This window comes from Phalaenopsis equestris, unplaced genomic scaffold, assembly GCF_001263595.1.
Source record: "Phalaenopsis equestris unplaced genomic scaffold, ASM126359v1 Scaffold000174, whole genome shotgun sequence".
In the NCBI taxonomy this organism is placed as follows: domain Eukaryota; kingdom Viridiplantae; phylum Streptophyta; class Magnoliopsida; order Asparagales; family Orchidaceae; genus Phalaenopsis; species Phalaenopsis equestris.
The window spans coordinates 2392593-2407652 of record NW_018164616.1 but is presented as its reverse complement, the minus strand read 5'-3'; the positions used below and the strand labels follow the sequence as shown (position 1 = coordinate 2407652).

At 33.3% G+C, this 15060-nt stretch overlaps 1 protein-coding gene across 4 annotated transcripts in view; it reads right to left on the bottom strand.

The window, feature by feature from the left end:
* Positions 1-11158: 11158 nt before the first annotated feature.
* The window catches only part of LOC110022145, a 24417-nt gene continuing 20515 nt past the window's right edge, over positions 11159-15060 (bottom strand). For 2 of the 4 annotated variants that reach the window (XM_020720953.1, XM_020720956.1), the window contains exon 5: positions 11159-13879. In XM_020720953.1, the coding sequence (XP_020576612.1) occupies positions 11829-13879 (2051 nt within the window). In that variant the 3' untranslated portion in view covers positions 11159-11828. The remainder of the gene's footprint in view (positions 13880-15060) is intronic. The other 2 variants (XM_020720955.1, XM_020720954.1) reach the window with 2 other exon arrangements.

Here is a 15060-nt window from a genome sequence, read left to right as displayed (position 1 = left end):
AAGAAAACTAAATTCTAAATTGAATCTTATTTATAGAAAAAATAATGTCATGTTTTTGTTCTTCAATATCAATAACAAGAAAATGCATAAATTCATAAAAAAGTTAAACTTTATTTTATGAGCATGAGTACAAGGGAAATAAATGTTTGGAATTATATAAGAATGGTTGGGCAATACAGTATTAATTTTCAAGTTTAGGTGAGTAGTCGGTGCATTCATTTTCCTGCATACATTTTTTATATGTATATTTTTCATTTGTGTGTGGGTGTGCCAATACTAATGGAATTGAACTAGGTTGACCTTTTTGTTATTCTCTTATCATCTAGATGTTCGAAATATTAAACAATTATGTATTTGTTTCAAATTATTAATAGAGTGCCTTGATTTAAGACAATGTAGATTCAAATTTCTACTTTGAAAATCTTTATGTAAGTCTTGTTTCTACACATTCAAAAGATTTTTTTGGTGGAAAAAATTTTGGGACTTGTAGAACTATATAACTCTATCTATCATCTCTTGATGTAGGTCATTGACCAACATTAATGTTAAGCATTGCCACTTATTGATATCGATCATGCCATCTTTATGTTACCCGTTATTGGCATTGACCATCATTTGTTACTTGAAGTTCACTGTTACTCAAGATTAGTGATTGTTTTTTGCCATTACGTAACTTTGATCATCAATTATGTGAACTAGTGTTGTCAACTAATGTTGATGTTTGTTATCATTTGTTCTTTATCATCAACTAATTTTGTTATTAGTCTCCAATCAAAATATTGATGTATGTCATTAGATGTCAAAAGACTAGCAATTTACCACACTAATATCCATATAGCTCAAAATCAATCTTGAACATTGACTAGCACAGACACCCCTCATCGTTATATAAATTGAAGTTGATTCCCACCGTCAAATTTCACTTACAATAAAACTAATATCAAAGGCCATCTCTCAACGTTCAATGCCCCCATTGATTGTTGTCTAATGCTTGTCAATAACAAACATTCAATGCTAGTCTTTCTGATCACCTGATTTCTTTTTATAATTGAAAAACAATAAAGTCAGCAGCCTACACTTACCTGACTTTAATATCTCATGTCAACCTTCATCATATGATGTTGATAAATGTCCAACATTTAATGCATCTCTTTTGGGTCACATAATCCTCCTCCTTATTAGGAGAGTGATTTTGTCAATTGCAAGCCACAAATTTCTTGCATCTCTTTGCCTTCACTCAAATTCCTATGGCTTGGTGATGAATAGTAGTTTTTTTAAGCTTTCATTTACTCAGTGGTTGGCATTCATTAGCCATTGACATCCAATACCAGTTTTTTAATTTCTTAATCTCCATTTATATCAGAAGAATGACTAAATTGATTATTAATAATTACTCAACTTCTGATTTTCTATCAAGTCTTGCATCATATAGTCAAGCAAATGATAACAAACATTCATTATCCTTAATTTTTTTTACACGCCTTTTAGATTATTTAGTCACCACCAATATCAAGAGATTGAATAAGCCAGTCACATATTATTCACTAATAATGTTTCACCTCATCACCATCACCTTGTGTTGACTGCTAACCAATATTGACACTTGGTTTCAACAATCATCCCATGACAATCATTAATTAAAAACTTCATCCTTTATCATGTAAAATTAATTTTTGCTATTAGTTGTCACCTTATGTTGGTCATCAACCAACATGAACACTCCCCATCAACAACATTCAACATTGATCATCAACCTAAACATCTAATAGCCTCTATCAGTCAATGTCAACATTTGACCAACATCCATACTAGTTGTCACAACCACTCAACATCAATAATTAATCAATAATATATCTCATCCACCATCGCCCAACTTATATTATTAATAAATTTCCATCCCACACTTATCATTAATTGATGCATAATTCCATCAAGTATAAATGCTTGACTCTTATTTTCTTGATAAATTGGTCACCCATCCTATCACTTAGATGATTGAATTAGTTGTGATCATCATCTATTCCTTGATTTTTTTTCTATTTATTAATTATTAAAGGCTTCTAAATATCATTATTTTATTCTAATACCCCACTAATGGTGAACATAAGTCATCACTATCATTTGATCAACCCTTTTATTATGAGTGATCAAGCCAATTCTTATTGAACCTCCAACATTTCTTATTTATTAACTGCTAATACCAACTAATGACCTGCACTAAATGTTCATGATAATAATTAGACTCTTTCCAATAACAAAATATAAGGGATATGACAACCACTAATAATAGATACTCATTTTTTATTTCTCCCATTTTATTAAGAGTCACCTAATTCATCTACTCATCACTTGATATTTTAACACTTTAAAGCCTATTCTATTATTGAAAAAAATATATATATGATACATATGTGTTGTATTGTATAAATGCATTCTCTAGTGAGGATGAATGATACAACCCATAATTGAGCAAAGCCAAATTACTTGAATTTGATTTGGCATCATATTTTTTAAATAAAAATTTATGTCTCTTGTGTGATGTTATATCCCATGTGCAAGATCTTTGTATAATTCTAGTATGATATGTTTTCTCTTTATCATTATGAATATTCATCATATAATAATAGTCTAGCTTGATTTTTTCATGACATTATCATCTTATGATAACTTTGACACCTCAAAAAGCCTACTAACACAAAAGGTGAACTTTTTCATGATTCAAGCTTATTATATTGCATTGATGTTATTTTCAGCTATGATGAATGATATATTTTATGATCTTCACTCATTTAAGATTCATGAGTTTATGATTGGCATGTTAAATTGCAGAAGTGGCAAGTGGCATAAGCTAGTAATGTTAGTAAGAAATCTAATAATATCTACTAGTTAAATATGAAGAATGAAAACAATAATGGGGGCAGGTGTGCTTAATTAACTGTCTTTCAATTGCTTCGGGCTAGAAGTCCCGGTCGCATTAAATCATAGTGCTCAGAAAAAAAAAAATAGTACCGGAACTTTTGGGCCGTTGGATCTATCACGAGAAAATTTAATAAATAGCTGGCTTAAAGTTTTGATAAAAAATTTTAAAAATAATAACAAATAAATAAATGACTTTTTTTTTCAAAGAAAAGACCATAATTAGGATTAGGGCTGTGAATTTAGCCTCAAGATCATTAATTGCCTGAGAATTTATTTGAATTTTGGCTCAGGTCAAGTTCCGATTGAAATAAATGACCCGAGCTTTGAGCCAAAATTTTGGTCGATTTGTTCTCGAGCCGATTTTGAGATGACCCCACCCCGGCTCGAAATCAGATCATTAATAGCCCTAGAGATGTTAAAACTGTGAATTTAGTGAGTTTAGCTCGAAGATTATTAATCGCTCCAAAGTTGATTCGAATTTTGGCTCAGAACGCGATTAGTTCAAAATAAACAAGCCAAACTACGAGCAAAAAATTTTGGATCGAATTTTTTTCGAGCTGAAAATCGGATCACTAGCAGCCCTATTTAGGGTTGTAATCATGCTAAGTCGAGTCAAGTATTTCATGATTTGGACTTGGTTGAATTATATGTTTTTCATGTTTAATTAGAGCTTGAGATGAGTTTTCATGTATATGTGCATACTTGATTTGCTTAAAATTTTATTGTTCATACTTCTATTTTACTTAACTTATTTTTATTTAATTGAAATACTAAAGAATTAAATTTTTAATTAGTTTTTTTTATATAAAATTAATAATTTGATTTATATTTGATTTTTTTCATATAAAATTAGAAAACAAATTAAATTTTTGAATGACTATGATTTTTTATATAAAACTATGAGCAAATGATATTATGAATATAAATAAATAAGCAATTGAATATATTTATAATTAACATTTAACAAATTTATACCAACTAAAATAAAATAATGTATAAGTTATAAGTAAGCTTTCTTGCAATTAAATCACATGAATAAGTATTAACAAACTAGTTTGTTAAAATAAAATATAAAACACAAAAATTTAGGCGAATTTTAAAAATAGAATTATTTAAAAATTTTATTATTAAAATAGATTAGTTTTAAAATTAATATGCAAAATAGACAAAATTGCCACGCCACGCGGTGACTTTTCATCCACTTGGATCTGTGTAGACGAAATCGCAGTCCTAAGTGGCGACTTCATTCTTAATAAAAATAAAAATAAAAATAGTGTGTCTGCTACCGGACGTCGAATCCACCACCAACACCGATTTCTTCGTCCATTGGACACAAAATCCATCGCCGACGACACCCTCCCAACTGAGATTCATAAGAATTCCGTCGAATCCTGTGCTTCCAAGCCTTGCCGGGCTTCTCCTCGAGGACTCAAGTCAAATTCAATGCACATTGTTAAGAACTCATGTTCTGTTTGTTCTCTAAGTTAACAAGCCGAACACAAACAAAGATTTGTTCGTTCATGTTCGGCTCGCTTTAGCTTGAAATACTACTAAATAAATAAATATATATATATATATATGTTGATGAGTAGTATTTTAAAAAAAAAATTAATTGACTACAAGACTACAAAGATTTATATTCAATTAAAAGTATTAATTCAAAAATAGAATAAAAATTATTAAATTAGATTTAAATGATATTTTAGTATAAACAATAATTTTTAAATCTTGATCTAACCCTTAAAATATGTTATGGCTATGTGATTAGGGTTGTCAAAACAATTCTTTATTCGTGAACAGTCGTGTTTAGCTCGCTAAGCAAACGACTCAAACACGAACACACTTTTTGTGTTTGAAATATAAACAAGCCGAACACGAGCTTGTTTACACCCCTAATTGATAAATGCTTGCTTAGAGGGATGAAATTTCTATGATTGCCTTCATACGATCTTCTGAAAAAAATATTGTTTATTTTGTCAGTAAAGATGTAGAGCATAACTATGATAAGAAAATGGAGATGTAGAAACACTTAAATAAATTTATGTATTGAAAGAAAATAGGAATATTTACATACATAGCACAAAATTCTTATAAATGAAAAGGTGTATTTACATCACAACACTATGGTGTTTTAAATATTTGCATGAGAAGGTGTATTTCACCCTTATAAAGTGTTACTGGTGCTATGTTTTATTTTATATAAAAATTTTTAGTGTTACGTATGTAAATGTGGAAAAATATTTGCATACGTCATACACATGCAAAATTACGTGTGTATGAATGTTATTTGGAGGGTGTTGTAGAGTTATGTCGTTGTTATTGGGGTTAATACTCTCAATAACCTCAGGAAACCCTCGAATGACAGGAAAAAGATGAGCGTCGAATCGCGGAATATATTGGTTGGTTATTGGGAGGTTATTGAGATGTTATTGGGATTAATACCCACAATAACTAAGTTATTGGAAGGTTATTCAGGATCATACGCACGCGAAATTGTGATCGTATGATGTACTTAAATACGCTGAGAGTTTAGGTGTGAGATATCTAAACACATAAGAATTGTGTGCAATGTATGTAGATGCCCTGTGAAATTAATAAGGTTTAAGATAAAGATGAAGATATTTAGAAAATATGAAAATGTTATTTTAAAATATATAGGATTTTTAAATTAAATCAACTTGTTCTGAAAAAAAAATGCATAAAAATAAATATTTATTTGAAAAAAAATTTTAGATTTGGAAATTTTCTAAAGCTTCTTAAGAAAATTCAAAATAGTAATAAAATGAAAATTTTGGTACTACTCTTTTGGAAACAATGACTATTTTTTTATTACTTCTTTTATTAAGCAAGTCAACTTGTAACCTATCAATGAACTTCATAGGTTTAGCTCAGGACTAAATGGCCCCACTTCAAGCTTGTGATCTATGATCCATTCACTAACCATGTTGCCAATGTGCTTTATGTAATGTTGTTAAGGTTCAGTTAGGTGATGAAAAGCCATTAGATTTTACAAAAGTTGATATTGTAAGTGTTTGGTTTATGACAATTTTATAATCTATTGCAATATACAGTCTTTTATTTATCTTATTTTAATTGATAGGAGATAGCATTGAAAGAATTGGTTGCTTGTTTTTGTTGTCTGGTTTTATTTATGTCTAACATAATTAGTTAATTATGCAAAACGTATTCTAGCAATTTGAAATTCCAGACTTTGTTTTAAAAAAAGTAGTTGAGTTGTTGTCTTAAGTAACAACTCTCATTTTTGAATTTGATTTATGTTATTTGAGATATTTCACATAAATATATTGTTACTTAAATTTTGACAGAAATACCTTCAAACTGAGTGAATTCTTTGCCCAATTGATGCTATGTTTGATGATAAATTAGTTGCATCTAAGGAGCTTGTGCACAAGTAAGTAGGAGGTCAAAGTAGGCCTATTTGTGTCCAGTTACATGGTACATATATGGAATTTAAAGAATTAATAGGCAAAGCTTGAAACATAACAATGTGCATTGAATTTGACATGTTGTTACCCAAAGAATGGTGGATTTATTGCAACTCTTGTCAATGAAGATTAGATGGCTAGACTTGTTTTAGCAGAGGCTTTACAAAAAGTTCTAATGATCTCTGATGAGATTGCTCAACTCAAAATGAAGATCATATCGCTAATCATATGTTAATGGAGCCATCACGGAATATCATCATGAAAAATGTTATTGCGGATCGGTAAGCAGTGTCATATATAGTAATTCAGAGTAGTGTCATATATATAATTTTATTTTTTATTTTGTTTACTTTGATGGAGATTAGGTCAACCTAAAATCTTCAAGTCAATTTGGAATCAGAAATAAAATTCTCTCATGTTATAAAGATTAAGAAACAATGGGGAGTACTTCAAGTGCTGGTGACACTAACATTGATAATGAATCTGATGATGAAAGTTGTGACGAGCAAGATTATGTTAATTTACAAGGGCATGAGCTTATGCATGAGCATGCATTTCTAAATAGTGATATTGTAGATCAAATGATTAGTAATAATGAGTACATACAATATTGTAAACATGTGCAAGAATGAGATGCAACGTACGGAGTGGAATTTACCAAACCGTATTACAAGACAATTTGGTTAGATTCAATGAATAGACATGGAGCCAATAAAGCTAGGTTTTGAGCATACAAATGGCAGAGGAAAGGCTGATTCGGACTACCATTAGTCTTACATTGAAAAATAGGATAATCGGCGAGCTTTTATTATCCACCAACAGAACACAGATGTTGATGTGGTTCAATTCCAAAGAGACTATATGCGTTGGTACAGGTCTTGTGCACCTCTGTACTTACTTCAAGCTCCAGTTGAGGTTCCAACGACCTATTATCCAAGAGCATCGGGAGAGAGGATTCTCATATGTCTATACATATGGAGAATAATAAGTATATGCCTACAGCTCTAACTAATAATTTTTTTTTCTAGCGTCATTTTTTCTTAAGGGTGAAATTATTCCAACCAACATTCAGCGGATGCGATAATTGCTCATTACAAGAACTAGTAGAGGCACTTGAGGGTTTTTTTGAGATGTTTGTTGGAACATATATGTTACAAATGATCGTTATAGTACAGAGAACATTCCAGCATAGCCATCTACATCAGACATAGTAGACCCTCTTGATATTGTATGTGTTGTTCCACAGACTTCTACTCATCCAGATCCTTCAACTTTTCATACTGGAGGTGAATCACAAGTTTCAGTCGGTTCACAGGACGTTGGTTGATCACATGACACACATCCATATACGAGCACATTATTTATTGCATTGCGGCATGAGGTGCCAATAACACCCTCAATTTACCAAAGCTCACCTCCATCTTGGATGGCTGACATTTCTTTCCCAGTCGGAAGTCCTTATACATGGAATTTGTGGATGTCTCCATCTATTTCATCTCAACAGACATAAATCATAACACAACCTGGCCAGTTATCATGACCTCAACATTTATAGGAAGTTGACCAACATCATTTAAGAAGTCGACCTGTTCGTGCACCTACGCATTACACACCGGGGGCATATGCTATACCTCCAAGTAGAAGTAGTAAACATTAGTTTCTAAAGTCTGGTGATGTGCTCTACAATTTCAAACATTAGTTTTGCTACTAATTTCATTCATCAAATAACTTAAATTGTATTTATCTATAGATATCTACCTTGGAGTTTAACGACTGCTTTCTTGGGTTTGAAGTTTGTTTTGGAAGAGTGCTCCATTTTTCTTTACTTGGTTATCTTTATGTATAAAATATGTAGGTTGAGGTCTTAGATATATAAAAGACACGTATAAGCTTTTCGTATAAATTTCTCATATATATGTGGCAAAAAATTCTCTTTATTTTTTGTGAATACAATTTTGTAGATATCTCCAAATCTCATTTTTTTTAGTAAATTAAGTCGCCTTATTTTAAAAATTTAGTCTTAAATTTATGTATATATTGATATTAAATTATAATTGTTATTATTAAATATATTGTTAAATAAAATAATGTAGATCAAACTTTATTTAAATAATAAATCATATCAATATAGAGCTCTTAAAAAGTTATTTTTTGAACAACAAACGAATTTGTTCATGAACATAAATAAATAGTCGGACTATGCTCAAATTTCGTTTATTTAATCTCCACATTTTTTGAAGAATGTTCAAACGTGTTTATTTGCTAATTTGAATAAATATAATCGAGTATTAATCGAGCTGAGTTCGAGTTTGCCAAGTGCACCGGCTCATGTACAACCTAGTCATAATTGAGAGCCAGAATATGAGCAATGGACATTATGATTTTATTGAGAGCTAAAATATGAACAATTAGGTAAAGGCTTCGTTCAAGTAAATTAATGGAGTCAAAATCTGGATTTAATTTTCATTTTTATCTCTTCATAAAATGTTTAGCTGTTTAATTATTTTTCTGATTTTGGGTCAATATTGTCTATAAATTTGATTAAGAAATAATATAAAAAATACATTTAAATAGAGAGCTAATAATAATGAGTAATCAGGAACTGACTTTAGTTTTGTTCTTTAGCTCCTTAACATTTCACACCATGAATTACTGAATTCATTTTTTTAATTGAATTTAAAATAGGGATATTTACATGCATACCACCTAATTCATGCTTTACATATCTACCATCTAAATTTTATTTTTTACATTTATCCAACCAAAATTTTTCATATCACAAAAAAAAAAAAAAATCACTATTTTCACATTTAAAATGTGAAATAAATAAGTTGGCATATATGCAAAAAATTGAAGTTCGGTGTTACATATGTAAATACATAGGAATTGGGTGGTATGTATGTAAATCTTCCTTTAAGAGTTCGTCTTGCCATTTCCTAAGCTGCCATTATTTCGCCTCTTTAATGTCGCAGTTGGGAGCTGCTTCCTTGATTTACGCTGATCTAATATTGTATCTATTAATTATCACGGTTTTGTATTTAGGAAGCATATCATAATTGATTTGTAGCCCTGCAAAATTCCTGTAAATAGACATGAGTCTTTTGATTTCAGCAAATTTATATTTAGAATTATATATAATTCTATGAGATGAATCTAATGATATTACATTTATGCTGACGCAAATCCAAATTAACCAAGATTAATCTCTTAAAAGAAATTTGTAATATCATGTTACTATTTTAGGAATTAAATAAAATTGGATTCTCATATCCTCATAATCGAGCGTTTCAACGAGAGAAATCTAACTATGCCTAAAAATGGTTCGTTTTTGAGGTTATTATTAAGATGTAATTGCTTAAGGGACAAACTACAGCTGAAGGGATGAATGTGAAATTGTGGTACTTCAAATCTTCAATGTGTGTGGCATTTGATGAAGATGCTTTTGAAGTCTTTAAGCTAAATATTATGGAACTTATGGGATAGAAAACTCAAACTCATTTATCATTGAAGAACAGCACTTTATGTTTGATATCATCATTTTCATTTGTCAATCTTTTACTCTTTTATGCATATGCTTTATATTTCATGAAACATAAAATTGATATTTTGCAGAGGCCGAAATATCAATCTTTTACTCTTTTATACATATGCTTTATATTTCATGAAACATAAAATTGATTTTTCGCAGAGGCCAAAATCAAAATATCGATTTCTCGTGCATTTTTTAACCCCATGATGAGAGCCCATATCATTTGCCCAAAATTTCAGAACCGTGGGATTGCACCCTTGACCTGAGGGGACTTACAATAACCCGAACACCAATAGGCCAAGCCTTGCGGCATATACATACATAATTTCATGTATTTGCATAATTATTATGTCATTCAAGTAAGATTATTTAAAAATTTTAAATATGTATTACATTAAAAGAAGCCCAATGGCGCATTAAATTTGAATCAAACCTAAAACACCAATTCAATACCCGCCTTTATTTTCTAGCACAAAAACTCAATTACAAGAAAAATTATTACATTCAAATAACATAGGTACGACTGGTTGAATTCATTGTACTATTCGTGGTATTATAGTATAACTACACAACAATACCACCAATATTACCCCATAAGTACTGCCAATACTACCAAAAATCACTAATCCGCACCTAATCCGAACGCAGCTCATTTAATAATTTTTCTTTAAAAAAAACATTTTAATCATGTAATGTATGCGCAGTGTTTCATCTTTGAGATCTCTTTAGGGCAACTTAATAGTACTTTCGAGACAGCCGTCACCCGTTCATTACCTAATTTCTAAAAATTTGAATAATGGCAACGACGGTAACCAGAAATGGCTGCATACAACAGCGGCAAAGATGGTTGCCGGTTGCCGGTGCCAGTAGGTGAGGTCCAATTGTAGTGGTGATGCTGGTGGTGGTAGCCGGCTACTGGCAACTGATGTTGGCAACGCCTTCTAAAACGATATCAATTGCTTCTATAGGTATAAAAACCCGGAACGAAATAACTCAGGAAGACAACGCTACTTGCCAGCTTCATTCAACTTATGGACAGATTGCAGTTTACTGGAAAAGCAACTTAAAACAGCAGCATATAAAAGCAAAACATATATAACAACAGTGATAGGATCTTAGAAAACGAGATAAAAGTTAATATATAGAAACAAAGAGTTTAACAGATTGCAGTTTACTGGAAAAGCAACTTTAAACAGCAGCATATAAAAGCAAAACAAATATAACAACAGTGATAGGATCTTAGAAAATGAGATAAAAGTTAATATATAGAAACAAAGAGTTTAACAGCGCAGTTGAGGTCTTACAAGATAATAATCCACAGAAAAATTACAATTGCTCATGCCACACAAGCATAGATTTCAACAGCAGGGTTATTCAAGCTTCAAAAGAACAAACGAGGGCCAAAAAGTTAATAAAAACAAACCCCCCAAACCATACAGGTGATCTCGCCAACTCCAACACCAAACTCTATATACCCCTTTACTTCGGTCAATCCAGTTGCAAAAAGAAGAGCTAAATCACCAAAAAACAGACTTTGATACCACAAGCTGTACATTTGTATCCCTATAACTACTTCCCAGAGTTCCAACAAGGAGCACAAAAATTAAGCGCCGTTGAGGAAACCTTCCAGGCAACACTCATTTTTCTAGGGGTGCTACACAACGCAAATATTACAGTTTCTTCAAAGAGTAGGTTATGTAAAAAGCAAAAAATAAAAATAAAAATAAGACCGACCTTTTGAGAGGAATAACAAAATCATTTAAAAATTTACCCAGCTTGAATGCCGAATTACTCCCCCATCAGCGGCATCCTCATAAAAAGGCATAGAACCTATGCATTGACAAGGTAAGAAAAAAATTTATCTGACGACTTTAGTCCAGGAAGAACTTAAAAAGCAACTCACTCAGAAGAAGGCCACATACAGCAAAGTGCTCCTATCCAGTAGCTGGCATGGATCGCTGAGCCAATTCCAGTAATTGCTTTCGTTGCTGCTCGTTAGTATGGGGTAGGCTGGCATGCAACAATTCAACTGGCATCTCCTTGCGAATTGCAAGGGTTGCCTCTGATCCAGCCATTGAAGAATCATGTGAGCTCGAGGCTAATGACTGCATTATAGTTTCATACTTGCTCAAGCAATACTTCAATAGAAGCCTGAAGAAAGCATTGAATGATTCCTGCCACCAAGCTCTACTGTGAATGCTATAGGTGCTTGTACCATGATCATCCTTCAAGAATTCTGCTCTCTCAAGTACTGATTTTATAACCATGGAGGCTCCATCACCAGCAGCGCTTCCAATTGGACGGAGAGGAGGTTGTTCTGAAGAACAGACAACTGCAGCTAAGCATGCACTCAGTGTACTCAAATCCATCCCACAAATACACAAAGATACAGTTCTGGCGAGAGCCGATGTGGTTTCGGCTGCCCCGGAATCTGAGGACAGACCACCAAATAAATACCTGAGGTGGCGAAAAATGGCCATGCAAACAATCCGAGCTAGCTCGCTGCTAGGGTAAAGCAACAGGAGATAGCGTGACAAAAGCTTACGGCCCTTCGGGAGAGAGACGATGTGGAGAAAGGTTACGTCGTCTTTAGGAGCTATTCCCACAGATTGGCCTACTTTATTAGAATCGAGTGGATCAACCAGCTGAAGAGATGCTGCAACCCCTTCCAAGAGAGCCTCCCGTCTCCTTTTAAGCTGGGATTCACCATCATGTGGTGGGTTGAACTGCAGAAACCGGTCAATATCATCTACATCAAGGAGAAGGCAAAGGCTGTCCTCCATAGTGATTCTAGCAGCCAACATTGGCTCTTGCTCTAGAGGCTTCACAGAACATCTCAGCTCAGAGCTGCTTCCTACAGCTGTAGAAGGTGAGTCCACATCCAGTAGAGGACGTGGCCTGTGAATTGAAGAGAAGGGGATTCGCCCAAGAGCATCCACTTGAAGATAAGCATGTGGCTCACTACTAGCTCGGGATCTTGAAGGCAGCTCCTTGATAGAATTTGGACAGAAGTGGCGCCTCAGCTTTGATCCAGAGCATCTCTTTGCCAGACAGGCTTGATGATAGTAATCATCAGAGTAGGGATCACTACTATGTGTTGCAGCATGCTGAACTCTCAGAATGCTTTCGATCTCTTCAGTTGACATGTGCTTGGATCGAAATTGAGGCCATGCATTGCTGTTCTTATGGATTCCCATATCTAAAAGTTGATTAGAAAATCGCATGTTTTGCCTTCCCCTTTGCCCAGTCTTCAATCCTTGATCTCTCAAATCAGGCATTCCTCGTATTGTTTCAAGCATGTGGGGAGAAAGATGTGAACCGACAAGTTGAGGTGGTAATTGTGGGAAATGTGGCAGAGAAGGCTGAACATTTTGAAATATAGGTTGCTGAGATGTAACTAGGCCATTCGGATGAGACAAATTCTGCTGAAATATAGCAGGAAACAGATTATTGCGGTCACCGAAATTTACACTGGATTGTCTCAACAAATTGTTCTCTTCCGGATTAATAATATTTAAGCCTGGAGAGACAAACTGTGCCATGTTTCCACGATATCTCATCCCATGATATGCATCAGCAAGAGGTTGAGGACCAGAGAAAGGGAAAACTTGATGTGCTGAAAAGTTTGCCTGGGGACCAACACTTGGTGTTAAAATGTCTATATTGTGGGACAGAATTTTGGAACCTTGGGATAAATCACCGGGCGGAGGGTAGGAAGTAAAAGAATGCTTTCGAAGAGGAACTTGTTCGAACGAATTTAGCTGCTGTTGCTGTCCAGCAGATTGAGGGAAGACTTTCTGCTGCTGTTCATAAGGGGATGATATTGTTCTGTGCAACGGTTTGGATTCTGCAAGCCGAGAAGGGGAAGGATATGGATGTGACCACCACCGTTTACCATCCTGGACATTATCAGCATCTAAAAAACTCTGATCTGGCCAGCCAGGCAATTCCAACAACTCCCTTGCCCTATCTGTAGGAGCAGAATCTGAAAGTTTAGGAAAAGAAGTTCAAATTATATTAGAGGAAGCCGCCAATTACATTATACTTGAGAAATATCAAACTTTAGGTGTTCGAAGAATTGTGTGGTATGAATGTAAATTTTCCTTTACTTTTTATTGAATATCACAAAGTTTATTTATTTTGAGATTTGATGAGGGTGGTGGTGTCATATCCGAAGAAGTTGGTGGAACAAACAGAGAAGTCATCAACCGCATTACAGGGTTGGATGGTGGCGAAAATCATGTTTTGAAAATAAAGAAAATACCAAAAAAATTAATTTGTGTTTTAAAAATACTTGAAAAACACTAACCAAATATGTATCATTCAGATTAAAAAAAACAAAAAGTGATGCCCAATTGGCCCTTAGTTAATGTGTTAAAGTAGCATAATTGATGCACCTCCAAAGATATTTCATGAGTCATGAGTCATCAGATACAAAGTAGGTCTTTCCAACGCACAAATAAACTAGATTACCAACATTAGTAGTGGACAAAATTTCACCATTCATTATAGCTCCTACAACAAGATAAATATGACTCCCAAATAAATTGCACAGATACTGTGTTATATGTGAATCTTGGAGATGAACAGACGAGTGAAAAATTTCATGCGCCCATCCCTTTGCATATAACAACTAAGCGTCTAAATAAGATCAAAATATATGTATAAAAATGTGCATTTTACTACAGATAATTAATGTTAGTGGTGGCATTATATCATTTAGGGATTAAAATATTATACAACAACAACAACAGCAACAAAGCCTTAATCCCACTACGTGGGGTCGGCTACATGAATCCTTTTTCTCCATTGCGTCCTATTTAGTGTCATATTTTCATTTAGTTCTAGTAAATTAAGATCATTTTTAATACAATAAGCCCAAGTCTTCCTAAGTCTACCTCTGTCTTTCTTAACACAAGTCGAATTTAAAACATCTACTCTCCTAATCGGATCATCTAAAGACCGACGTTTAATATGACCAAACCATCTAAGACGACTTTCTCTAATTTTGTCTGTCACAGGAGCTACACCAACCCTATCACGAATATATTCATTCCGCATTTTGTCTCTAAGTGTAAAGCCACTCATCCACCTAATCATTCTCATCTCGGCAACACTTAACTTATTATTATGCTTCTCTTTTAAAGGCCAACATTCAGCGCCATA